Genomic DNA, 27,707 nt, shown 5'->3' with positions numbered 1-27,707 from the left:
CTCCACTCAATTGATTGGTAGATATAATAGGAGATGGAACTCTCTTGTTTTTCAAAGCTCACGGACAGAGTATAACTCAAGAGTGTATGAGCTCTTTCTAATCAAGAACAAGTATAGAATAGACTCAAAATCTTTTCGGGAAGAGAGAAGAATAGATGGAATGTTTGCTTGCAAAGTTTCTTGAATTAGTTGAGAGGAAATTCGACCAGACTCTTCCACTTCTGCTTGTTGAATTCAAGGGCTGTTATATAGAAGCAGGAACAAATAAGGTAATTGAGTTTGAGACCCTTAATTTCGGAAATCATGCTTCTTTTTGATTCGGAAATCATCTCCATAATCTTCTCTTTGTAGAATAGGAAATCAACCTTGATTTTGTCCTCCATTAATATGGGAATGGAACCTCCAATTTGACTTTGTAGAAACGGCTAGAGCACTCTTTAAGTTTAGGAAACAATACTTTAATTTTGGCCTTCACCAAATAGGAAACCAAGCTCTCCAATTTTGCTTCATGTAAAAGACGAAGATTTTCTTCATTAAGATTGAGTGAGACTCTTCAATCATCTTGATTTGATTTCAGCAATCACCTCTTCACATTTGACTATGTAATTTTGGCTGCATAATCTCCATAGAATTAGCAATATTGCTTCATGAGATTAGATGTAATCTTTTCTTGCTTGTCTTGAATTATGGTCTTCAAAAAAAATTAGGAAAATAAGTTCTTCAATTTGACTTTAGTTGCAACGGCTAGCTCCTCTTTAATGTTGAAATCAACTCCTTTGAATATATTTGAAAAGCTCCTTTGATTTTCTTTCCTTAATAGCCAATTCAATCATCCATGCATACAATTATAGCATACTTAGCCACCTCAATTGCCAATATGACATTTTCCAAATTTACTTCCATTTGCTTCTAGTGGATTGACAAGGTGCTTAGGTATTTCTTAGCACGTCCTAGGTCTTCCAAGATCATTCTTGGACTGCCGGAAACATGAACATAAAACTGAACCTGAAACGATCTCAAAAGTGCGTGTAAGCTCATTTGAGCTTCATGTTTGAAACGTAGGTTAGTTATGATCAAATAATTAAACTTTTAGCACATATAGCATTATAAGCATAAGCAAGTTACACATGAATCATTTAGTTAAGATATAATCATAGTTCACACTCAAGATCACGTATTCAACATGTATTTTGAGGAACAATCATCAAAACATACTTTTTCACATTTTAAGACATATTTAAGTCAATTATGCTCACACACATTTTGGCACACAATCATCAAAAACACAATGTTGACCTAGACACTAAGTATTGGTACAACAGTCCGGACTTCGTAGAAGCAGAAGAAGCGGCGGTCATTTACACAGTTGTAACCAGCAACATTAATGTACGGAGGAGCGGTTCCGTTTGAAAATTCCTGCCATTCGTCCACGTCACGAGAGCCAAGCTTTGGAGTACGAGCTACTCCAACAACATAAGCAAAAAATACGGTTGGGAAAAATAACAAAATTGATGAGAACTAGAAATAACACACAAGAATTTTAGTGTGGAAAAACCCTCAAAGAGATAAAAACCACAAAATTTGTAGTCCACTTAAAACTTCCACTATATGAATAGGGTTACAAACTTCACCCGTAGATGGATCACTCACACAATACAACAATTGTTACCTTAGCTCTCTCTCACCAACACTCATAGAAAGAACATGCCATGTGAAATGGACCAGCCACATTTAAAGTAGTCATCTCATCTTCACTTAGCCAATACCGTGTGAAGACTTTAATGTGAGGAAGACTTTTGAAGACTATGGTCTGGCTTCCATCTTATTATAATTATGAAAGTCATTTGGTTAAGCAGAGAAATTAAGAATAATTTGATGACCTATTGTCATTTTAAAATCATTGTTGAAAATAATATTGCCAACTAGATGACCTAAAGTCATTTAAAGTCATTGTTGAATCAGTAATATTAGTTAGCCTAATTTTTAGAAGTCTAAAATAACCCAAATCTATGTGGCATGTTGACTCATCATGTGACAAGACAATCTTGAAAAATGATTTTTTAAGACAAAATACTCTTATTTCATTAAAACTACAATTTCAAATCATAGCTATATATTTTCATTTGAAATGGAGCCTTTTGAGAATTCCAAACTAAGTAAAGAAATAGAATATTCAAGCTAGGTCATTCACAAGCAAGAGGTCAAGGTTCAACTCCCATGTCCAACTGATTTCTTTGGAGTCGTCCCTATGGGTCAAAAACCTTGTAATTGCCTGATGCGTAGGGGTTTAACATGTAAGGCGGAATATAATGTAACTGTGTCTTGGATGGGTTACCCGTATTTTAAACAAAGCTAAATCATTCACTACATACGGTTAATTTTGCACATACAAGTAGCAACGATTCATTATATTAGTCCCGACTTCCCTCTGCGACCCCCCTTATATTAGTCCCGACTTCGCCTCATCCAAGAAACAGTCACATTAGACCCTTCCGTACTTGGTAAGCCCTTACACCACCATATTGAATTAACAGCATGCCAGACTATATCTAATGATGCACACATTCCTATATTAATCAAGAAACTAATACCCCCGTGTATAGAAGTACTTGTATGTGCAAACTTAACCATACGCAATGAATGACCTGACTTCTTTTTTAACGGATAATCCATCCAAGAAACAATCACATTAGACCATGCTGTACAAGGTAAACCTTTACACACCAGACAATTATAGAGTCTTGACCCATAGTGGTGGCTCTAAACAAATCAGTTGGACATGTTATTGTGTCTAGGATGGGTTACCCATATTTAAAATAAAGCTAAATCATTCACTGCATATGATTAATTTTGCACATATAAGTAGCAACGATTCATTACACTATAGTCTATACATGGGGGTATTATTATTTTTGTTTAATATAGGAATATGTGGATCAATTAAATATAGTCTTGGCATGCGCTGTTAATTCAGTATGGTGATGATTCCATGTAATGAACAGTTGGTTAATTATGATAAAATCCTTCATGCCTACAGCCTACAGGTACCGGTCACAATCCGACAGCCCAACTAGCTCTAGGCCTAATGGGGCCCGGGCATGGGCCCATGGCCCCCGGAGCACAATACCTTTGGGTGTGAGTGTCGACCCAACTACAGCTCCGGCCCAAAAAATCCCTTCACAATTATGACAGGAACAATTTTGTGTACTGACATTTTGATTAATCAAATGAAAGTTCCGATCTAACTTGAGTCAGGCTTACCTCCTGTGAGGGAGCTAGATCCATACAGAACACAGAAATGGAAGAGCTCCATAAAATAAAAAAGATCGAGATCTGTAGAAACTAGAAAGCATTATTGCACGAATAACTAACGGAGAACATCGTGTAAAACATTATGAATTAGAAGGCGGAGGAGGGAGAGAGGAAACTGGTTTGAGTAAGGTTTGTTCACAACAATGCTGAACAGAGTTACCGCAGTTTCTGCATTTGCTCCGCAAAAGACCTGTACGTATATTTTTATAGCAACAAATATTAATTGTTTACATATTGATCATCAATAAATTAACTAATAAGAAATCAACTTTCTTGAAATCCTAGTCTTAATTTGCATACACAAGAAATCTAAGAGATTCAATTAGATGAGATTTACCTGCGTCGATGGCATGCTTGATAAGATGTTGCAACTTAGGGAAATCAGAGCTAGATATGCGCGCCTCCGATGACGATGATGAGGTAAGTTGTGGTGGGTTAATGGGGAATTTGAGGTTACTAGTACTGAGCAATGATGGGTCATACTTTAAATTTCCGAACTGAAGTGGAATTGAGGAGGAGGAGAAGGATGAAGGAGGTGTATTAACGGATACGGTGCATCCATTAGCGCTACCAATATTAGTATTAAGACAGACGCCGCCACCATTAGCGCTGCCAATAGTAGTATTAGGACCTCTGCCGCCACCATTAGAGGTACCAATATTAGTGAGGACGGTAGAAAGGGATCGCATGTGTTTTGCAAGAGTCGAGACTATGCTTGATTGCTTTAAGTCCAACTACTAATCGGTTGAAGCCCAACTCACTAGGTTGGGAAAAAGTCTTGTTGTATGTTAATAGGGTGGACTTGAGTTTATAAATCACACGCAGTTGGGGTCTCAAACCGATGTATAATTTTAACATCTCTGTTCTTATTCTTAATTTTTTTCTTTGGTTGTTTTCATTGAAATAAGTTGGCCAAATGTCATCAACACCCCCTGCGGTTATGACCATTTCTACATACACCCCTTTGTTTTGAATTCGTAAGAATTGAACTCCCTAAACTTTGATTTTATCTCATGCCTGGTCCCTCCATCTTTTGACTGTTATTTGACTAATGGTGATGGTAAAAGAGAGTCGTTTTAAATTAATAAAATTAAAATAAAACCCCAAATAAAATACTATTGACTCAAATCTCCCAAAATTACATCATCTTCTTCCCATCTTCCTCTCACTTCAATTCTCTTAAGCACACTAGCAGAAGAACCTGAAGGGGGGGGGGGGGGGGGAAGTAATATGAACTCCAGACTTTCTTTTCCTCACTCTTTCGCAGAAAATTAGGTAAAGTAAAACCTCAATGCTGGCGTCCTTTTCAGTATTGCAAATTGGGCACGAATCAAGAAAGGCTTCACAGGGGTAAGGTTATCCAGAGTTTTGTTTTGGAGGAGGAGAAAAAAAACTGCTGGGTTTAGTCATGAACCTCACGGCATTGTCCAGTTGAGGCTTGTTTCTTTTCTAGTCTAAGCGAATTCCATTTAAAAATAGAAAATGCTCTACCCAATTGCTGCTTCATTTGCTCCCTCAACATCAATCTCAAACTGAAAAATGTGTCGTTTTGAGATTTGTCCTAAATCACCGAAAGATAAAGGACAAAGATAAAGAACCTGAAGTGTCATTAGAAGCCATTGAAGTGCTTGTTGATGTAAATTATCGACAATCGAATTGTTGAGAGTGAGCGGATAGATGTAAGACAAAACAAAGAGATTTAACGTGGTTCGGCGTTGAGCCTAGGTCCACGGTGCAGAATGATATGGTATTTTGTATTTATCACTTGTGATTACAGAGTGAGTAAGAAATCAAAGTGTTTCCAACCCGAAGTCCCCTTTTCTTGTCCTAATGAACTCCTTTTATGCTTTTCTTAAGCAGTTACTAGCAGTTGTGGCAGTTGGAGAAGTTCATGACAGTTTGGGGGAGTTTGCAGTAGGTTCGGCTGTTACCATTTAACAAGGAACTGTCTTATCTTTGGCTTCGTCCCTTAGTTATTGTTTCGGCCTTACTTGTATCGGCTTTGTATTGTCTTTAAAAGACCAAGTCCTCTTTGGACTGTATGTTCTGGTCTGATTGTTGTTGGGCTTCGTGGACCTAGCTTCGGTTGGGCTTTTATGTTTGGTCTTGCCCTTTTATATTGTAAATAGATTGGGTTGAACGGGATCCATGTAACTAGTTGAGGTTGATCATGACCCCTACAGTGCTTAAAGAAGAAGTTATTGTAATAAGAATTGCAATGAGAGAGGGGGAGAGAGAGAGTGTTTGAGTAAATAGTGTTTTATTTGAGTTTTTTTTTTCAATTTTATTAAGTTAAAAGTGTGTCATTTTGTACTTCAGTGTTAGCCAAATGACGGTCAAAGGACGAAAGGACCATGCATGAGACAAAATCAAAGTTCAGGGGGTCCAAATCTTATGAATTCAAAACGAGGGGTGCATGTAAAAATGACCTCAACTACAGGGGGTATTGGTGACATTTGACCAAATAAGTTTTGTTGATTTTGTCATTATTGGTAATTGCCCCTAAAAGCATCTCCACCACTCCAAACTCCTCAATACTTTCTAAACTCTCAATTATCAAGTGTTTTTAACCTTTTGTCCCACAATGGTAAACATTTCATGCACTCCCTCTTCTGTCTCTATCTCACTTGATTCAGATATGGAAGATGATGTCAACAATACGTGGCGTCCATTAATTGGATGTGTGGATCCCTTTTTTTCACTATTCAACATTCAAGAGACACTCCATATCCCCGAAAGCTCCAACTCTTTTCAATAATTAAAACATGTCCATTGTGGACATCAAGTGTTAGATATATCAAGAAAGTAACATTTGGAGCATGTCAAATTACTCCTATTCCCATTGAAGTTGCTCTAAGATAAATATGGTATGATGTGAAGTGCTGACTTAGAAACAGGTCATTTAAATATTAAAACCACTGAAGTTTCTCAAATACAAAAATATTACAACTGCATTACTAATTTTCTTGCACAACGTAAATTTGAGCGTCGTTTCTTGACAAAGTAATTGCTGAGTCTTCTTTACTATTCTATCTTAAACATTGTTTATTTATGTAACTTTGCTAGACTTTTTAAATACAAAAACATTACAAGTGCATTACTAATTTTCTTGCACAATGCAAAATGCGAGTGTCGTTTCTTGATAGAGTACATGCTCATTGCTAAACCTTCTTTACTATTCTATCTTAAACAATGTTTTTCTTAGCCTTTTCAAATACGAGTCATTGCTTATTTAACTTTGTTAGTATTTTTAAATACAAAAATATTACAGGTGCATTACTAATTTTCCTGCACAATGCACATGCGAGCGTCGTTTCTTGACAAAGTGCATGCTAATTGCTAAACCTTCTTTACTATTCTATCTTAAACAATGTTTTTCTTAATCTTTCCAAATACGAGTCATTATTTATTTTATTTTGTTAGTCTTTTTAAATCCAAAAATATTACAAGTGCATTACTAATTTTCCTGCACAATGCAAATGCGAGCGTCGTTTCTTGACATAGTACATGCTAATATTTGCTAAACCTTCTTTACTATTCTATCTTAAACATTGTTTTTCTTAGTCTTTTCAAATACGAGTCATTATTTATTTAACTTTGTCGGTCTTTTTAAATACAAAAATATTACAAGTGCATTACTAATTTTCTTGCACAATACAAAATGCAAGTGTCGTTTCTTGACAGAGTACATGCTAATTGCTAAACCTTCTTTACTATTCTATCTTAAACGATGTTTTTCTTAGTCTTTTCAAATACGAGTCATTGTTTATTTAACTTTGTTAGTCTTTTTAAATACAAAAATATTACAAGTGCATTACTAATTTTCCTGCACATTGCAAATGCGAGCGTCGTTTCTTGATAAAATGCATGCTAATTGCTAAACCTTATTTACTATTCTATCTTAAACAATGTTTTTCTTAATCTTTCCAAATACGAGTCATTATTTATTTAACTTTGTTAGTCTTTTTAAATACAAAAATATTACAAGTGCATTACTAATATTCCTGCACAATGCAAATGCGAGTGTTGTTTCTCGAAAAAGTCTTCTTTTACTATTATATCTTAGACATTGTTTTTCTTAGTCTTTTTAAATACAAGTCATTATTTATTTAACTTTGTTAGTCTTTTCAAATACAAGTCATTATTTATTATTTCTCGTCATTATTTAGTTAACAATTGAATGACCTTGTGTTGTGAAACTAATTTGCACAATGGGGACCTCACACTATGAGGTGGATGCTGAAGAAACAAGAAGACGACTCCAATCTAATATTCCATATTTACTTATTTTATAAAGAAGATATTTCTCAGGACATCACAGTATGAGGTGGATGGTACTGAAATAAGATAAAGACCCCTACCTAATATTGGATAGCTACATATTTTGTGAAAAAATATTTGTGGAATTGGATAACAAGTTGACATTAATGCTCCATTTGTTACACATATACACATTATATCATGAGAAGAAAAAATAAATTCATGTTTTTCACAAAACAAATAATGAAAAATATTAGTAATCTTTTTGTCCAAATACTAGAAATTACTAATTTTTCCATGATAAGTTTTTCCTTCAAAAATATATTTTCATGAGCGATTGATGATTTTCTTCCAAACAAACGAAGTATAAGCAATGTGAAAAGAGTACATGTCATTGATTGTCAACTTGACTTGTACATAAGATATTAGGGTTAGGGTTTAGATTTAGATCTTATGTGCAACATAAAAGCCACCTTGTTAGTTGTGACAGGGAAAGAATCTAAACCCTACAATTAATCCCCATAGTTGACCGACGACTCAAAGCCTGAAACCAAAAATGTCTATCACATGCATTGTAGAGTTTGGAGAACCAGGAGAAACCCCTATAAATATGACCGAGTGGTTTAGTTACCAGAATTCAAAACAAAAATTAAGAGCAACTCCAGTTACTCCATCCGACACTTATTTCTTCGGATCTTCATATATATTATTCCAGGTAAATCAAATATATAGTGTATTTGTAGTGCTTTTACTTGATCGGCATGTAAGTCAAGTCCTTTGATCTCACCATTATAAGCTAGTTTCAACTAAGATTCTTACCTCAATTTGTTGAATTTGCTTTGAGTATTTGGCAGGTTTTTATTGTTTGATTTAGTATGGAGGAACCAGCTCATAATCCTTCTCTAAAGGATAAATGGATAATCGACATTGAAAGTGAACTCGAGAAAACGTCTCCGATATCTTCAAGTTGGAGCATCTGCAAAGTTCCGATAAACCTTCGATCGGTAAATGAAGAAGCTTATACTCCTCGGATTCTCTCAATTGGACCAATCCACCATCATCAAGACAAAAAGTTCTTGCGTATGGAGGATCACAAACGGTGGTACCTAAACGAACTCTTCACGCGTGCGGGAAAATCAAATGAAATTCTCGGTGTTTTTTACGATACCATCTTAAATCTTGATAAAGATGTCCGCGCTTGCTATGCAGAACCTATCGTGTATGATAAACAGGAGCTTGCGAAAATCTTATTATATGATGCAGGGTTTATGCTCGAGCTTTTCCTCAGAGACTCCTTTCCAGATTCGAGAAAACTAGATGATCCCATATTCACAACTACTTGGATGATCGCACCGCTGCTGCGTGACTTGGCGCTTCTAGAGAATCAGATTCCTTTCTTTGTTCTAGAATCTTTGTTTAAGCTTATAGCACCGCCCGAAACTGCTGGTATTACAACGCTCAATGAGCTTGCTCTTAATTTTTTCAAGCCAATTTTGAATATCAAGGAAGAAGTATTCCCCGCAAAATGCAGGCAGAACGGCATCCACTTGCTTCACTTGTTGTACAATTGTTATCTTCCTTCAAATCCCAGACATTCAAGAAATGAGGAAGCATGGGAATTCACACATTCTGCAACATCACTCCGTCGGGCTGGGGTAGAGTTTGAAGAGAATTCGACAAACGACTTGTTGGACTTACAATTCAACAACGGCACATTCAAAATTCCACCGCTGCACATTTATGACTATACTGATTCACATTTCAGGAACCTTATGGCTTTCGAACAATGTCAAAAAGACAGTAAACATTATATTACATCATACATCATGGTCATGGATAAACTGATCGATACAACATATGATGTCGAGCTACTTAAACGAAAGGGAATCATTTTCAATGAATTGGGTGGCGGAGATGATGTTTCGAATATGTTTAACAATATTTGCAAGGAAATAGTTTTGAAAGACTTCTATTTTCAAGAATTATGCAATAACGTTAATGCTTACGCTAAGTCCCCTTGGCCCCGTAATAAAGCTATATTGAGTCGTAAGTACTTTAACAATCCATGGAGTATCACGTCCTTCGTGGCTGCAGTTGCACTTATTCTTCTTACTTTCTTGCAGACCCTGTATTCTATGCTTTCTTATCACACAAGTTGATACTTGTTCTGTGCTTTGTGGTCTTGAAAATATTTGTGGTTTCTTCTTGTAAATTAGGAGTGTAAATTAGGGACGATTGATTTAGTTACCTTTCTTGATTCAAGGTTTGTAATTATATAATACCTCCTAGTGGAGAAGAATAAATAAACTACCAAGCTTTGCGTGAGAGTGTTTGAGATGGTATCGAAACAAAAATCTTAAAATATTTTGACTTGTGGTGTTTGTTAATTACTATTGTGCCCTACCAAAGCCACATGTATTTACCCCCTAACAAATTTTAAATAACATAAATGACCCCCCTAATTTTCAATTTAGACCCCCTTGTTGTAAAAAATCATACTCATGGTTGAAACAATAATACATGTGACAAATTATTATTTTTCTTATTTTATAAATATTTAATTTTAATATTATTTTTCATACTTTTGAAGGTATAATTGATTGATAACCCAAAAAAAATAATTCCAGAGGTACCACCCTCTTACCCCGCCTAGCTCTGCTCATCATGACACAAAATTCTTTGTTCGCCTCTGCGACCCCCTTATATTATGTCCCGACTTTGCCCCCATTCAAGAAACAGACACATTAGATCCTACCGTACATGGTAAGCCCTTACACCACCTTATTGAATTAACAGCATGCCAGACAATATCTAATGATCCACATATTCCTATATTAAACAAAAAAAACTAATACCCCCATGTATAGAAGTTGTATGTGCAAAATTAACCATATATGTAGTGAATGACCTGGTGATGCAGTCGCTGTTGCAGATCAGTTCTATATGGGATGGGACCATCACCAGCGTAAATTGCTACGTTAATTGCAATAATATATTTGGCTTATTTTGTTTCCTATTATTATTCCACTAGAATATATTTTGCTTATTTTGTTTCCTATTATGATCCTATTAGTTTACGTGTGTTTAGGAAGTCCAAGAGCAGTTAGTATTCCTATTACTAGTATTGGTTTACTTTTGACTATTTAAGACTATTGTAATCTCACGTATGAGACAGTTTTTGAATTAATAAACAGAAGAGTTTCTCTATTCCTATTCAACAATTCTAGGTGAATTGTTTTGTAGAAGCTGTTTGCGTTCGATTCTTTTTCTTGTTGCTTGTGATAGCATCACCTGGCTTCTTCTTTTTTAACGGATAACCCATCCAATAAACAGTCACATTAGACCCTGTCGTACAAGATAAACCCTTACACACCAGACATTTATAGAGTCTTGACCCATATATAGGGGCGGCTCTAAAGAAATCAGTTGGACATGTGGGAGCCGATACAACGATAACCAATCGGTCCCTAAATGCATTGGCAGTTGAAGGATAGTATCAGCTAATTAAATAGCGAAGCATATAAAGGAAGGAATTTCAAATCGCGCTTATATATTTTCATTCGAAATGGAGCCTTCACACGGTGAGGATTCCAAACTAAGTAAAGAAATAGAACATTCAAGCTAGGTCATTCACAGGCAAGAGGTCAGGGTTTAACGTGACTCTTTCTTGGATGGGTTACCCATATTTAAAATAAAGCTAAATCATTCAGTGCATATGATTAATTTTGCGCATACAAGTAGCAACGATTCATTACACTATAGTCTATACATGGGGGTATTATTATTGTTTAATATAGGAATATGTGGATCAATTAAATATAGTCTGGCATGCGCTGTTAATTCATTATGGTGATGTTTCCATGTAATGAATAGTTGGTTAATCCTGATAAAATCCTTCATGCCTACAGCCTACAGGTACCTGTCACGATCCGACGGCCCAACTAGCTCTAGGCCCAATGGGGCTCCGGCATGGGCCCATGGCCCCCGGAGCACAATACCTTTGGGTGTGAGTGCGGATCCAACTGCAGCTCTGGCCCAAAAAATCCCTTCACAATTATGACAGGAACAACTTTGTGTACTGACATTTTGATTAATTAAATGAAAGTTCCGATCTAACTTGAGTCAGACTTACCTCCTTTTTTTTTTGATAAAGAGGACGGTAGCTCAAGATTTTATTAAAACCCTCACTTATGACGGAGGAATACCGTGGTTACAGACAAAAATTCCTTAAAGGAAAAACAAAAACAAAAAACAACAACAAACCTTAAACTAAAATGCAACTTCCAAAAAGGAAGCAAAGACCGAGAAAAGAAAGAGCCTATCTCAAAACCAAGCAACGAACTCTAAAACTTGATTGACCCTTAATTTAGCTAGCTCATCTGCAACCATAATTGAGTCCCTCTGGAGTACTCTACACAAGAACAACTTTAGACTATTTGTGGAAACCAAGCCACAAGATAGTCTCTTCTTTCAATTCCTTTCTTTGCCAGGCAGTCAGCCACATGATTGGCTTCCCTCCAAATATGATTAAAAGTGTCTGGAGGTAGAACTTGCAGATAGTTGTTAATAGCATTGAAATCCTGGTCAAGCTTCCAAGGATTGCTAGAGTCGTTCTTAAGCCAAGAAATAGAATTTAGAGAGTCTATTCTATGATTATATTACCCCTTTCTGCTACTTCATATTCAACAGACAATTCCAAAGCTTTTCTAATAGCTTTAATTTCAGCTCCATTTGCATCCTGAGATTCCACAGAGCCTGAAAAAATGCAAATGAATTTTCCCTGGCTATCCCTTAAGACACCACCAACACCTGCTTTGTTCCCTTGAAAGGATCCATCAGTATTCCATTTAAGAAATCCAAGAGGAGGGGGAATCCAGAAAACATTAGCTCTGACAGCTTTGCACAAATTTGATTTGAACTTCAACCCATCACTGGAAGTCATAATTTCTAAGCCACAATAAGGAAGGGGGATGTTGATAGCTTTAAGTCATAAGCCATACCTGATGAAAATTAGATAGAATATATTATCCCAATCCAAATGACTATCCTCAAAAATCACCTTGTTTCTCTCTGTCCATAGGGTCCAAGTAGTGATAGCAAACATCAAATACCACACTTTCTTCGTATCTTTACCAGAGGCAAACGACAACCATTCTTCAAATAAATTAGAAACTGATCTTGGAGAGCACCAATCCATACCCCACCAATTCATTATTCTATACCATATTGAATTTGCTCCATTGCAGTGCAAGAGGAGATGATCAATTGTCTCTGAATGAGAGTTGCAAATTGGGCATAAATTATCATCCACAATGCCTCGTCTGTGAAGCCTATCTCTTGTATTGACTCTGTCATTCAGAACTAACCAATTGAAAAAATCCACCTTTGGAGGAGCCAAACCACTCCAAACTTTAGAATAATTAATTTCATGAACAGAACTTCCATATGAATCTGCAGCACAAGTCAAGGATTTAACTGAGAAATTCCCATCTACTACAAATCTCCAAATAATTTTGTCCTTTTTAAAAGGGCAGATAGCAACATGCTCAATGATACCCATAACATCTTTAACCTGCTCTTCCTCCCACTGAAACAGATTCCTTCTCCAAACCAACCTCCATTTCCAACTTTGACCATCCCACACACCAAATTGCTCTACAGATTGACTTTGAGACCCTGAAATGCTAAATAATCTTGGAAAACGATCTTTGAGAGGAATATTACCCACCCAGAGATCTTCCCAAAAATTAACCTTTTCTCCATTGCTCACACTAAAGCCAGACCTTCTTTAATAGCCCTTTCAATCCCTCCCCCAGAAGCCCCCAAGAGACTCTGAATATTCTTCCAATTTTTAGATACTGTGATGGAAGCAGAAGGATCTAAAATCACATCAGGTAGGTTATATTTATCTTGAAGCATTCTCTTCCACTCCCATTTTTCACTATCCTTGGCTGCATTATATCTCCAAATCCATTTAAAAAGTAAAGCTTTATTCTTCTCTATGATGGACCCTACCCCAGCACCTCCCTTATTCTTTGGCTTTATAACTTGACTCCAGCTTATGTTGTGAAGTTTCTTTTGAGTCTCAGAATCTCCCCATAGAAATTTACTTTGCAACCTCTCAATCTTCCTAGCTACACCTTTAGGCATTTTAAAAAGAGACATGTAGTATGTTGGTAAGCTACAGAGCACAGACTTAATTAAGGTCAATCTTCCTCCCGAAGATAACTGCTTTGCCTTCCACATAGCCAACCTTGTTTCAACTTTTTTAACAACAGGATCCCACATTCTATTCCTCTTCATATTTCCACCTAAGGGCATGCCAAGATAATTCATAGGTAGAAAATCAGCCTTGCACTTCATCATCATTGCCATATTCTTAACTGTGTCCTCATCAACCCCAACACCTACCAGAGAAGACTTGTGAAAATTCACCTTGAGACCAGATAAAAGTTCAAAGCAACGCAGCAACCATTTCAAATTTAACGAGGAGTCTTTGCTTTCTGTACAAAAGAAGACAGTGTCATCAGCATACTGAAGATGAGAATAAACTGCCCTCCCAGCCTTAATAGTAATTCCTTCAATCAAATTCAAGTTGGTGGCATTTCTAATCATTTGGTGGAGACCCTCAGCAGCTATTATAAATAGAAAAGGAGATAAGGGATCCCCTTGTCTCACTCCTCTATGTAAGTTTGCTTCATTAGTGGGAGAACCATTCACCAGAATTGCTATTTTTGCAGTTTGAACACATTCCATAATCCACCTCACCCATTTAAGACCAAACCCCATCTTAATTAAGACACCTTCCAAGAATCTCCACTGAATAGAATCAAAGGCTTTTTCAAAGTCTATCTTCAAAATGAACCCTTTCTTATTTTTCTTCTTCAGATGATCTACCACTTCATTGGCCATCAAGATTGAGTCCATTATTTGTCTTCCTTTAATAAACCCTGTTTGAACTTCACTGATAACGGAACCCAAAGACTGTTTTAGCCTATTTGCAAGAGTTTTAGAGATAATCTTATATAGACTGCTAATTAAACTAATTGGCCTGAAATCCTTTAGGCTCTCAGCTCCTTCAAGCTTAGGAACCAAGGTTATAAATGAGGAATTAACACCTTTAGGAATCATACTGATAAAATCTCTCCATCATGCTCATTATGTCTCCAGAGACCATCTCCCACATGTTTTTATAGAACCCCATGTTAAAACCATCCGGACCTGGTGCTTTGTTACTATCACAACTCCAAACAGCTTCTCTAACTTCTTCAAAGGAAAAAGGAAGCTCCAGAGAAATTCTCATTTCACTGCTGATGCAATTAAAAGTCAAACCGGGCATCTCAACCAACTTTCTACCATTATCAGAATACAATCTTTGATAATGCTGAAACACTTCATCTCTGATGGTGGTTGAAAACGCAATTCTTCTTGAGCCAGTGACTAGACTAGTAATCATGTTCTTCTTACCTCTAACAGAAGCAACTGTATGAAAGTATCTAGTGTTTCTTACCTCCTGTGAGGGAGATCCATACAGATCACAGAAATGGAAGAGCTCCATAAAATAAAACAGATCGAGATCTCTAGAAACTAGAAAGCATTATTGTACGAATAACTAACGAAGAACGTCGTGTAAAACATTATGAATTATAAGGCGGAGGAGGGAGAGAGGAAACTGCTTCGAGTATGGTTTGTTCACAACAATGCTGAACAGAGTTGCCGCAGTTTCTGCATTTGCTCCGCAAACGACCTGTACGTATATTTTTATAGCAACAAATATTAATTGTTTACATATTGATCATCAATAAATTGACTAATAAGAAATCAACTTCCTTGAAATCTTAGTCTTAATTTGCATACACAAGAAATCTAAGAGATTCAGTTAGATGAGATTTACCTGCGTCGATGGCAAGCTTGATAAGACGTTGCAACTTAGGGAAATCAGAGCTAGTACTGATCAATGATGGGTCATACTTTAAATTTCCGAACTGAAGTGGAATTGATGAGGGGAGGAGGAGGATGAAGGAGGTGTATTAACGGATACGGTGCCTCCATTAGCGCTACCAATATTAGTATTAAGACCTCTGCGGCCACCATTAGCGCTGCCAATAGTAGTATTAGGACCTCCGCCGCCACCATTAGATGTGCCAATATTAGTGAGGACGGTTAGAAAGTGATTGCATTGGTTTTGCAAGAGTCGAGACTATGCTTGATCACTTTAAGTCCAACTACTAATCAGGTGAAGCCCAACTCACTAGGTTTGGGAAAAAGTTTTGTTGTATGTTAATGGGGTGGACTTGAGTTTATCAACCGCTCAGTTGGGGTCTCGAACCGATGTGGGATTCTAACTTCTTTGTTCTTATTCTTAATTTTTTTCTTTGGTTGTTCTCATTGAAATAAGTTGTCAAAATGTCACCAACACCTCCTGTGATTAGGGTCATTTCTACATGCACCCCTCGTTTTGAATTCGTAAGAATCGGACCCCCTAAACTTTGATTTCGTCTCATGCCTGGTCCCTCCGTCTTTTGACTGTTATTTGACTAACGGTGCTGGTAAAACAGAGTCGTTTGAAATTAATAAAATTAAAATAAAATACTATTTACTCAAATATCCCAAAATTACATCGTCTTCTTCCCATCTTCCTCTCACTTCAATTTCTCTTAAGCACACTAGCAGAAGAACCTGAAGGGGGGGGGGGGAGTAATATGAACTTCAGACTTTCTTTTCCTCACTCTTTCCCGGAAAATTAGACTAAAGCAAAACCTCAATGTTGGCGTCCTTTTCAGTATTGCAAATGGGGCACGAATCAAGAAAGGCTTCACAGGGGCAAGGTTATCCAGAGTTTGGTTTTGGAGGAGGAGAAAAAAAAATGCTGGGCTTAGTCATGAACCTCACGGCATTGTCCAGTTGAGGCTTGTTTCTTTTCTAGTCTAAGCGAATTCCATTTAAAAATAGAAAATGATCTACCCAATTGCTGCTTCATTTGCTCCCTCAACATCAATCTCAAAGTGAAAAATGTGTCGTTTTGAGATTTGTCCTAAATCACCGAAAGAGAAAGGACAAAGATAAAGAACCTGAAGTGTCATTAGAAGCCATTGAAGTGCTTAAAGAAGAAGTTACTGTAATAAGAATTGCAATGAGAGAGGGGGAGAGAGAAAGAGTGTTTGAGTAAATAGTGTTTTATTTGGGTTTTTTTTTTTTTCAATTTTATTAAGTGAAAACTGAGTCGTTTTGTACTTCAGTATTAGTCAAATGACGGTCAAAGGACGGAAGGACTAGGCATGAGACAAAATCAAAGTTCATGGAGTCCAAATCTTACGAATTCAAAACGAGGGAGTGCATGTAAAAATGACCCCAACCACAGGGATTGTTGGTGACATTTGGCCAAACAAGTTTTGTTGATTTTGTCCTTATTGGTAATTGCCCCTAAGAGCATCTCCACCACTACAAACTCCTCAACACTTTCTAAATTCTCAATTATCAAGTGTTTTTAACCTTTTGTCCCACAATGGTAAACATTTCATGCACTCCCTCTTCTGTCTCTATCTTGCTTGATTCATATATGGAAGATGATGTCAACAATACGTGGCATTCATTAATTGGATGTATGGATCCCCTTTTTTCACTATTCAACATTTAAGAGACGGGTGCCGGGGACCTGCTGTATTTTTATTACAGCAGGTCCCGTTGTAATATATTTTTATGTTAACAAAAAATTTTATTTTTATTTTTAAAAATAATAAATGTGTAGTATTCTTCCTAACGAATCTAACGGTATATTTTTTGTTCGAAACAAAAATCATATTAAACATGAAAAATATATGACAATTTTAGACCGTCGGATATAAACACAAAACATTCGATGTCTCGATCACGATGACTTTGATTTTTGTTTCGAACAAAAAATATGTCGTGGGGTTCGTTAGACCAAATACTACACATTTACGATTTTTAAAAATTTTAAAAAAAATTCATTGTGCCCCAAAAGAGCTACAGTGGGGTCTGCTGTAATTTTTATTACAGCAGACCCCCGGCACCCTTTAAGAGACACTCCATGTCCCCAAAATCTCCAACTCTTTTCAATAATCAAAACATATCCATTGTGGCCATCAAGCGTTAGATATATCAAGAAAGTAACATTTAGAACATTTCAAATTGCTCTCATGTTCCCATTGGAGTTGCTCTAAGATAAATATGATATGATGTGAAGTGCTGACTCAGAAACAGGTCATTTAAATATTAAACCCACAGAAGTTTCTCAAATACAAAAATATTACAAGTGCATTACTAATTTTCCTGCACAATGTAAATTTGAGCGTCGTTTCTTGACAAAGTAATTGCTGAGTCTTCTTTATTATTCTATCTTAAACATTGTTTTTCTTAGTCTTTTCAAATATGAGTCATTATTTATTGAACTTTGTTAGTCTTTTTAAATACAAAAACATTACAAGTGCATTACTAATTTTCCTGCACAACGCAAAATGCGAGTGTCTTTTCTTGACAGAGTACTTGCTAATTGGTAAACCTTCTTTACTATTCTATCTTAAACAATGTTTTTCTTAATCTTTCCAAATACGAGTCATTATTTATTTAGCTTTGTTAGTCTTTTTAAATACAAAAATATTACAAGTGCATTACTAATTTTCCTGCACAATGCAAATGCGAGTGTCGTTTCTCGAAAGAGTCTTATTTACTATTCTATCTTAAACATTGTTTTTCTTAGTCTTTTTAAATACAAGTCATTATTCATTATTTTTGTTAGTCTTTTTTAATTGCTCGTCGTTATTTAGTTAACAATTGAATGACTCTGTGTTGTGAAACTAATTTTCACAGTGAGGACCTCACACTATGAGGTGGATGATGATGAAACAAGAAGACGACCCCAATCTAATATTCCATATTTACTTATTTTATAAAGAAGATATTTGCGCAATTGGATTATAACTTGACATTAAGCAATGTGAGAAGAGAAAAGCGTATGCGTCTAAAATTTGAGTAGGTAAAGAAGATATAAATATACAAGTCTTATACACCAATAATTATTCCATTCCAGGTTAACTCAAATAGTGTCCTTGTACTGCTTTTAGTTTTACTCAGCATATAAGTCAAGTCCCTTCACCATTGTAAGCCAGTTTCAGTTTCAGTTTCAGCTTCAGATTCTTGTTAATTGTATATGCATGTGACGTCTATATGAAGATCAAATAAATTAATAAGAGTGAAAAGAAATTATATGAGGTTCTTACGTACCTCAATTTGTTGAATTGGCTTCGAGTATTTTGCAGGTTACTATTGTGTGATTTAATATGGGGGAACCAGCTGATAATCCTGCTATAAAGGAGGAATGGATAGTCAACATCATATCAGGGCTCCGTAAAACACGTCCAGCACCTCCTTGTTGGAGCATCTGCAAAGTTCCGAGGAACGTTCGGTCGGTAAATGAAGATGCTTACACTCACATGGTCTCGATTGGAGCAATCCACCATGAAGCCAAAATGTTATTGCCTATGAGGGATCACAAAAGGTGGTACCTAAACTCCCTCGTCAATCGTACTGATAACCCTGAAGAAATACTCAGCGATTGTTACGATACCCTCCTAGATCTTGATGTTTCATGTCCGCAATTGCTATTTAGAGCCAATCGTGGTTAATAAATACGAGTTTGAGCAAACCTTATTGCATGATGCAGGGTTTATGCTTGAGCTGTTCTTCAGCTACGCAGAATTTGAAAGGAATAAAGAAACGGATCCCATATAATCTTTGTTCAACCTTATAGTCACGCCTGATACCAACTTTGAATCTGATGTTTCTCCAACGCTCAGAGAGTTTGCCATTAAATTTTTTGGGTCAACTTTGAATGTCAACATAGAAGAAATATCCCTCCAAAAATTTAGCAACCAGAAGGTTAACCACTTGCTTCACTTGATGTACAAATGTTATCTTCCTCTAAATCTTACACGACCTAAAAATCAAATAATTGAGGGAGAATCCATTCACTCTAAGGGATAGGGGGGCCTGCAATCTATTTTGCCTACAATGTATGAAATCTTTTTAATCTATGCCATTCGTTTCATCAAATGCATATAAACCACACGATTACATCTTTACCATTCTCTCTCTCCTCTGTTAAAGACTCTTGAATCTTTTTTGACCAAAACCAAAACACAAAAAAAAAACCCATTTAATGATTTTGAACTCTGTCTCTTCTTCTCCTCTAATTCTTTATGTTCTTGTTTATTGAGAAGTTTCTTTTCCATTCCATTTGTCTCTGAAAGGATATATTCCCAGGTTTTCGACAGAGAAATAGAGTGAAAAATTAACAAGAGAGAAAAATGAATGTTATTCCATTTAGAATACCAGTTAAATCATACTTCGTTTACAACTTGTAATCAAAAGCAAATAGTCCATTTCGATGGCAATGGAGGCCGGTTAGTCTAGCAATTTCTACTTTATCCTTCCACCCCGCCTCTCTCCTCCTCCACAGTCTCCTCCGTTCCCGACTATACCACCACCACAACAAACACAACAATAACAGGTACTCGTTGAGGGTGAGACGAGAGAGGAGTAGAGAGAGAAAAGAAAACGAGGAGTTGTGAAAGAGAGAGGAGCAGAGACAGAAAAAAAAAAAGAAAATAAAAAGGAGTTGTGAAAGAGAAGTTTGTGTTTTTTGGGAACTTAAATCTCAACCATCCATTTTATATGGATGGTTGAAATTAAAAAGATTTCATACATTGTAAGCAATATAGATTGTAGGCCCCCTATCCTTGTCGGGGGAACATAACCTGCGATGGAAATGCATGTCACGTGCATGGCCCCACCCCCACACACCGTTGACCACATAGTCACCTAAAATCATTGATGAATATATTGCTAACTAGATCCAACAACAGGAAGCCTAAAAACGTCTGGATTATCCAATTCCAGTGATTCTAACTTTATCACTGTGCTCTTAGTAGAACCAAATTTCGAGAAAGGAAATCATTAGCATACAAATTAAAAATTCTAAGACTTTTGAACATTTGATTATTCAACAAGAACAAACGACAAGTATTTCCAGAACAAAGTGTTGGTATAGTTTGTAAAACTAATATCTAAGGGTCACAATCATGTTCTGATAAAAGTAGGAAGACAGTTGAATAACTGTCATCTGAAAACTCACGTTGTTTTGAAACATCATATTGCTTCAGAGAAGTCACGTTACTTCAGAAGAGTCATATTGGTTCTTAAATTCTTCCTATAAAAGAGTTTGACTCTGATCAGAATATGGATATATGAAATACTCTACTCTTTCACAAAAAATAACAAACCTCTCTGTATTCTTCTGAAACGTTCTTGAGGAGAGATTTTCCGGAACTGCAGCCGGTAAATTTCTGGGTGCTTGGAATTAATCCTGGGGATGATTTGCCAATTACCCTGCAGCAAAATAGTGGGGGCAAATTTCGTCTTAAGGACAGTGTAGAATATCTACATGTTTCTGGGCATATTTTTTCTTTTCTCAAATATCATCTATTTATCTCAACAATCTTAAGACGAAATTTTGTTTGATTTAAAAAAAAAAAAAAAAAAAGATGGAGTCTGCACAAGAATCTGCTTTTAAAGTGATGAATCAAGATTTCATCAAACTGAATCGTTTTGATGGAACCAATTTCAATCGATGGAAGGACAAGATGAAATTTCTACTAACAGCAATGAAGATTTCTTATGTTCTTGATCCAGAATTGGCTGCAATCCCAGAACCAAAGGATGATGATACTGAAGAAGTGAAGACAACAAGAAAGAAGAAGATAGAAGATGAAACACTATGCAGAGGACATATTCTGAATACTTTATCTGATCGACTGTATGATCTCTACACTTCAGTTCAATCACCAAGGGAGATTTGGCAAGCACTGGAGTTTAAATACAATACAGAAAAACAAGGGACAGATAAGTTTTTAATTTTGAAGTATTTCGAATTTACTATGTCAGATGAAATTTCTGTCATGGATCAAGTGCATGATCTACAAGTTTTAGTTACTAAATTAAAGGACTTCAAGATAGAAATTTCTGATTCTATGCAAGTAGGAGCGATTATTGCCAAACTACCTCCAAATTGGCATGATTACAGAAAGAAATTACTACATACCACAGAAAGTTTCAATGTTGATCAGATTTTGAAACATTTGCGAATTGAAGAGACTCGTAATTTGCAAAGAAAGCATTCTGACTCTTTCTCAAAAGTGAATTATGTGGATGCAGGAAAGAACACCCAAAATAACTTGGGTGGCAACAAGAGAAAGATTCCAGAGTTCAATTCCAATTTTGGAAATCAGAAGAAAAATGGAAAAACTTGTTATTTTTGTGGAAAGAAAGGCCATCTAAAACGAGATTGCAGATTCAGGAAGAAGCAGAAAAAGGAAAATACTAATTCTGCAAGTTTGGTTGAAACTGAAACAAATGAGATTATCGCAATGATTTCAGAATTGCATATTAGTATGATTTCTGAATTGAACATGACTGCAGCAACCAAGTCTTTTGAATGGTGGTATGATTCTGGTGCCACCATACATGTTTGTCATGATAAAAATCAATTCAAGACTTATGAAGTAACGGAATGACAAGAAGTTCTTATGGGAAATGGCAACATAGCAAAAGTACTTGGCAAAGGCAGTGTGGAGTTACAGTTTACTTCGGGAAAGAAGTTAGTGCTGATGGATGTGCTTCATGTTCCTGAGATTAGGAAGAATCTTGTTTCTGCAAATCTGTTATGCAAGAAAGGATTGAAGGCTGTTTTAGAGTCTGATAAAATTGTAATCACCAAAAATGGAGTATTTGTGGGCAAAGGCTACTCTTGTAATGGAATGTTTAAACTAAGTATGAATAATAATAAGTTTGTTTCTGTTTATACTGTTGAGCATTCTATTTCTTTATGGCATGATAGATTAGCACATGTTGGTTATAGTTCTTTGAAATATATGTCAAAACACAATTTGATTGCTTGTAAAAATGACATCAATGACAAGTGTGAAATATGTATTCAAGCAAAAATGACAAAGAAACCTTTTCCTTCCATAGAAAGAAACACTGAAATATTAGAACTTATACATTCTGATATTTGTGAATTAAATGGTATGTTAACTCGTGGGGGAAATAGATATTTCATAACTTTCATTGATGATTATTCAAAATATACAAGTGTATATCTTATGAAAACAAAAGATCAAGCATTTGATATGTTTAAAAGTTACAAATCTGTTGTAGAAAATCAAAAGGAGAAGAATATTAAAATTCTTAGAAGTGATAGAGGTGGAGAATATTTTTCTACTAATTTTTCAAGTTTTTGTGAAGACAATGGTATCATACATCAAACTAGTGCACCTTATACCCCACAGCAAAATGGATTTGCTGAAAGGAAGAATAGAACATTAGTTGATATGGTAAATGCCATGATCCTAGGTGCAAAATTGCCTATTAATTTATGGGGAGAAACTTTATTGGCAGCATGTTATATTCATAATAGAATTCCCTCAAGAAAAACTAAATCTTCACCATATGAATTATGGAATGGTAGAAAACCAAATTTGAGTCATCTTAGAATTTGGGGGTGTCTAGCTTTCTATAAAGTTCCAGATTTTAAGAAAACTAAGTTGGGACCCAGAGCCTTAAAAAGCATATTTGTAGGCTATGCAGAAAATTCAAAAGCATATAGACTTCTTGACTTAGAATCTAATGTGATAGTGGAATCGAGAGACGTCGAATTCTTTGAGAACAAATTTGTTAATGATTCCAATGTAAATGCAGAACCTACACAATCATCTATTGATAAAAATATTACTCAGCCGTCTTCTAGCAATAAAAGAAAGAGTTTAGAACCTCCAAGTGAACCTAGGAGAAGTCAAAGAACTAGGAAAGAAAAACACTTGGATTCTGATTTTATTTCATCAGAAGCTGTTGTTTTCTTAGTTGAGGGTGATAGACATTCTGTTCTTAGTCAAATACCTGTACTATTAAATATTGAAGAAGATCCTAAAACCTATAGTGAGGCAATGGCATCTAGAGATGCAAGTTTCTGGAGGGAAGCTATTAATGATGAAATGGACTCCATATTATCAAATAACACTTGGGTGTTGGTTGATTTACCTCCAGGTTCTAAACCTATAGGTTGTAAGTGGGTATTTAGAGGAAAATATAATACTGATGGGTCCATTCAAACTTTTAAAGCTAGGTTAGTGGCTAAAGGTTTTAGACAAAAGAAGGGAATTGATTATTTTGATACATATGCACCTGTAGCTAAAATAACATCCATAAGGGTACTAATTGCACTAGCATCAATTTATAATTTGCATGTGCATCAAATGGATGTTAAAACTGCATTTTTAAATGGTGAATTAGATGAAGAGGTATACATGGAACAACCTGAAGGTTTTGTGTTACCTAAAAATGAAACGAAAGTGTGTAAGTTGGTTAGGTCATTGTATGGTTTAAAACAAGCTCCAAAACAATGGCATGAAAAATTTGACTCTGTAATATTGTCCAATGGTTTTAAGCATAACAATGCAGACAAATGTATTTACACTAAATTTGTAAAAGAATATGGTGTTATCATTTGTTTGTATGTAGATGATATGCTAATTATTGGGACAAATATGCATGGTGTGAATGAGACTAAGAAGTATCTATTCTCAGAATTTAAAATGAAAGATCTTGGAGAAGTGGATACAATCTTAGGTATCAAAGTGAGAAAACATAGTGGAGGCTTTGCCTTGAATCAATCTCATTACATTGAGAAAGTAATAAACAAGTTTAAACACTTGGATATTAAGGAGGTAAGTACTCCCTATGATGTTTCACACAAAATAAGGGAGAATACCGAAAGATCAGTTGCTCAACTAGAATATGCAAGTGCCATTGGTAGTCTTATGTATGCCATGCATTGTACGAGACCAGATATGTCTTTTGCAGTTTGCAAACTTTCAAGATACACAAATAATCCAAGTATTGATCATTGGAAGGGAATTGGAAGAATCCTAGGATATCTAAAAAGAACCATAAATCTAGGATTATTTTACAACAATTTCCCAGCAGTATTGGAAGGATATACTGATGCTAGTTGGATAACCAGTGCAAGTGACAATAAGTCGACGTCTGGTTGGGTTTTCACCCTTGGTGGAGGAGCCATCTCATGGGCTTCTAAGAAACAGACGTGCATAACTCATTCTACAATGGAATCTGAGTTTGTTGCATTGGCAGCTGCAAGCAAAGAGGCAGAATGGCTAAGAAATTTATTATTAGAAATAGTGTTGTGGCCACAACCGATGCCAGCCATTTCTTTGAATTGCGATAGTGAAGCTACTATGTCTAGGGCATTTAGCAAGATTTATAATGGAAAATCTCGACATATTAGCTTAAGACATGATTATGTTCGACAATTGATTTGTGATGGAATAATCACAATTCAATATGTAAGATCCAAAAATAACTTGGCGGATCCATTTACTAAAGGGCTCACAAAAGAAATGGTGAGGACAACTTCAATTGGAATGGGTTTAAAACCCTTTAACTAAAGTCACCAGTAATAGGAACCCAACCTTTCTCTAGACTAAATCTAGTTAAAAGGTTTAATGGGTAAAAACAAATTACTGATACGTGATTGTGAGACACTAGAACTTATATTACCATTCCAGGTCTAGTGTATAACATCAGATTTTCGAAGGGTGAGTGAAACTCTTAATGAAATTCAAGAAGGCTTAAGTAAAGAAAGTCTTAAAGGGAATTTCACCTATGTGAACATTAGGAGTGGTGCCGCTCCTAACAAAAGTTTTTGGGTTGACTTTTGGACATGTTCATGAAAACCAGGGTGTAGCGCATGGCCATATGAGTGCTAAATTTTTCGGTGAACTTCTTTTGAAGATAGACAAAATTTTGTGTGTAATATTTCCGGTTGTAATTTAAAAAAAAAATTATGGTTTAAAGCATTGTGCTACCATTAATTTTGTTACCACTCTGACGTATTTACACTAACGAATAGTTTAAGTCGAAAGATACTATTCTCTATGCATAATTCTATCAATTGGAGAGGTTACTTAGTTTTTTACAAACTAAGTGGGGGATTGTTGGTATAGTTTGTAAAACTAATATCTAAGGGTCACAATCATGTTCTGATAAAAGTAGGAAGGCAATTGAATAACTGTCATCTGAAAACTCACGTTGTTTTGAAACATCATATTGCTTCAGAGAAGTCACGTTACTTCAGAAGAGTCATATTGGTTCTTAAATTCTTCCTATAAAAGAGTTTGACTCTGATCAGAATATGGATATATGAAATACTCTACTCTTTCACAAAAAATAACAAACCTCTCTGTATTCTTCTGAAACGTTCTTGAGGAGAGATTTTCCGGAACTGCTGCCGGTAAATTTCTGGGTGCTTGGAATTAATCCTGGGGACGATTTGCCAATTACCCTGCAGCAAAATAATGGGGGCAAATTTCGTCTTAAGGACAGTGTAGAATATCTACATGTTTCTGGGCATATTTTTTCTTTTCTCAAATATCATCTGTTTATCTCAACACAAAGTGCAGAACAAGCATCAACGATAGTAATAAGAAAGTATAGAGTACACGGTCTGCAATAAGGTAAAAACAATAAGTGCAACGGCAGCCAAGAAGGACGAAATGCTCCATGGATTGCTAAAGTAGTCACGTTTCGCTAAAGCTCTATAATGATGCCAACGGGTCTTAGCGTAGGCATTAACGTGATTGCATAATCCTGCAAAATAGAAGTCTTTCAGCACTATTTGGCTGCAGATATTGTTAAAGAGTTTTGAAACTTCATCTCCATCCCCCAAATCATTCACAATGACACCCTTCCGTTGAAGTAACTTAACATCATCTGCTGTATCGATCAGTCTATCCATGAGCAGGATGTATGATGTAATATAATGTATACTGTCCAGTTGACATTGCTCGAAAGCAACAAGGTTCCTGAAGAGTGAATCAGTAGAGTCATGAATGTGCAGCGGTGGAATTTTGAATGTGCCCTTGTGGAATTGTATGTCGAACAAGTCGTCTGTCGTATTCTTTTGAAACACTACCCCAGCCTGACGGAGTGATGTTGCACAACGTCTGAATTCCCATTCTTCATTAATGCTTGTTGAATCTATAGGATTTGAAGGAAGATAACAGTTGTGCAATAAGTGAAGCAAGTGTTTGCCCTTAAGACAGCATTTTGTGAGGAATGCTTCTTCGCTGATATTGAAAGTTGACTTGAAAAATTGAAGAGCAAGCTTTTTGAGCGTTGGACTAGCAGCAGCATCAGGTGTTGCTATATGCTTAAACACAGCTTTTAGAATAAAGAAAGGAATCTGATTCTCCAGAAGCACCAAGTCACGCTGCAGCGTCGAGATCATCCAAGAAGTCGTGAATATTGGATCATTTTGTATTTCCGAATCCATTTCAGAGAATCTGATGAAGAGCTCAACCATAAACCCTGCATCATGTAATAAGATTTTTGCAAGCTCGTGTTCATCATACACGATAGGTTCTGCATAGCAAGCGCGGACATCTTCATCAAGACCTAAGATGATATGGCAACAATCGTTGAGAATCGTTATAGGTTGTTGCGTACGCTTGAAGAGGGAGTGTAGGTACTGCCGTTTGTGATGCTCCATAGAGGATAACTTTTGGTCTTCATGGTGGATTGGTCCAATTGATATAATGTGAGGAGTGTAAGCATCTTGGTTTACCGATCGAAGGTTTTTCGGAACTTTGCAGATGCTCCAACTTGAAGATAGCGGAGATGTTGCACCGAGCCCCCGTACAATTTCGACTACCCAATCATCCATGTGAGGAGGATTATTAGCAGCTGGATCTCCCATAATAAATCAAACAATTATAACCTGCGAAATACTCAAACCAAATTCAGCAATTCCATAATATTATTCTATACTTATTGATCATCACAAATTGAGGTAAGAATCTCATATAATTTTTTTTTCACTCTTCCAAGTTTTATCTTCATATACAATTAACAAGATTCTTAAGCTGAAAGATGCTTACAATGGTGAGGTCAAAGGACTTGACTTATATGCTGAGTAGAAGCAGTACAAGGACACTATTTTTTGAGTTACCTGGAATAATATATATGAAGATCCGCAGCAAAAACTA

General features: G+C 36.0%; 4 protein-coding genes across 4 annotated transcripts; 2 read left to right on the top strand and 2 right to left on the bottom strand.

Annotated features, from left to right (window-relative positions):
* Positions 1–3,197: 3,197 nt before the first annotated feature.
* LOC120003744 lies at positions 3,198–4,009 on the bottom strand. Its single transcript, XM_038852811.1, has 2 exons — positions 3,650–4,009; positions 3,198–3,502 (listed from the first exon to the last, which is right to left on the bottom strand). Exons 1-2 carry the CDS (start codon positions 3,999–4,001, stop codon positions 3,393–3,395), a joined length of 462 nt encoding a protein of 153 aa, XP_038708739.1. The 5' UTR covers positions 4,002–4,009; the 3' UTR covers positions 3,198–3,392.
* A 4,202-nt stretch (positions 4,010–8,211) lies between these two features.
* On the top strand, positions 8,212–9,785 carry LOC120003742 (UPF0481 protein At3g47200-like). The gene is made up of 2 exons (XM_038852808.1): positions 8,212–8,287; positions 8,427–9,785. The coding sequence occupies exon 2, from the start codon at positions 8,448–8,450 to the stop codon at positions 9,729–9,731; it is 1,284 nt and encodes a 427-aa protein (XP_038708736.1). The 5' UTR covers positions 8,212–8,287; positions 8,427–8,447; the 3' UTR covers positions 9,732–9,785.
* Positions 9,786–18,597: 8,812 nt separating this feature from the next.
* Positions 18,598–19,314, top strand: LOC120003745. Its single transcript, XM_038852812.1, has 2 exons — positions 18,598–18,692; positions 18,852–19,314. Exon 2 carries the CDS (start codon positions 18,873–18,875, stop codon positions 19,215–19,217), a length of 345 nt encoding a protein of 114 aa, XP_038708740.1. The 5' UTR covers positions 18,598–18,692; positions 18,852–18,872; the 3' UTR covers positions 19,218–19,314.
* Positions 19,315–25,924: 6,610 nt separating this feature from the next.
* LOC120003225 (UPF0481 protein At3g47200-like) lies at positions 25,925–27,454 on the bottom strand. Its single transcript, XM_038852111.1, has one exon. It carries the CDS (start codon positions 27,416–27,418, stop codon positions 26,132–26,134), a length of 1,287 nt encoding a protein of 428 aa, XP_038708039.1. The 5' UTR covers positions 27,419–27,454; the 3' UTR covers positions 25,925–26,131.
* Between the last annotated feature and the right edge of the window lie 253 nt (positions 27,455–27,707).

Source organism: Tripterygium wilfordii, chromosome 8 (assembly GCF_013401445.1).
Source record: "Tripterygium wilfordii isolate XIE 37 chromosome 8, ASM1340144v1, whole genome shotgun sequence".
NCBI lineage: Eukaryota > Viridiplantae > Streptophyta > Magnoliopsida > Celastrales > Celastraceae > Tripterygium > Tripterygium wilfordii.
This window is presented reverse-complemented; position numbering and strand designations above follow the sequence as displayed.

Coding starts and splice junctions, on each gene's coding strand:
- LOC120003744 (XM_038852811.1), bottom strand. CDS start 4,001: ATGCGATCCCTTTCTACCGTCCTCACTAATATTGGTACCTCTAATGGT. Junction 3,503..3,649: donor CAAGCATGCCATCGACGCAG/GTAAATCTCATC, acceptor ATATACGTACAG/GTCTTTTGCGGAGCAAATGC.
- LOC120003742 (XM_038852808.1), top strand. CDS start 8,448: ATGGAGGAACCAGCTCATAATCCTTCTCTAAAGGATAAATGGATAATC.
- LOC120003745 (XM_038852812.1), top strand. CDS start 18,873: ATGGGGGAACCAGCTGATAATCCTGCTATAAAGGAGGAATGGATAGTC.
- LOC120003225 (XM_038852111.1), bottom strand. CDS start 27,418: ATGGGAGATCCAGCTGCTAATAATCCTCCTCACATGGATGATTGGGTA.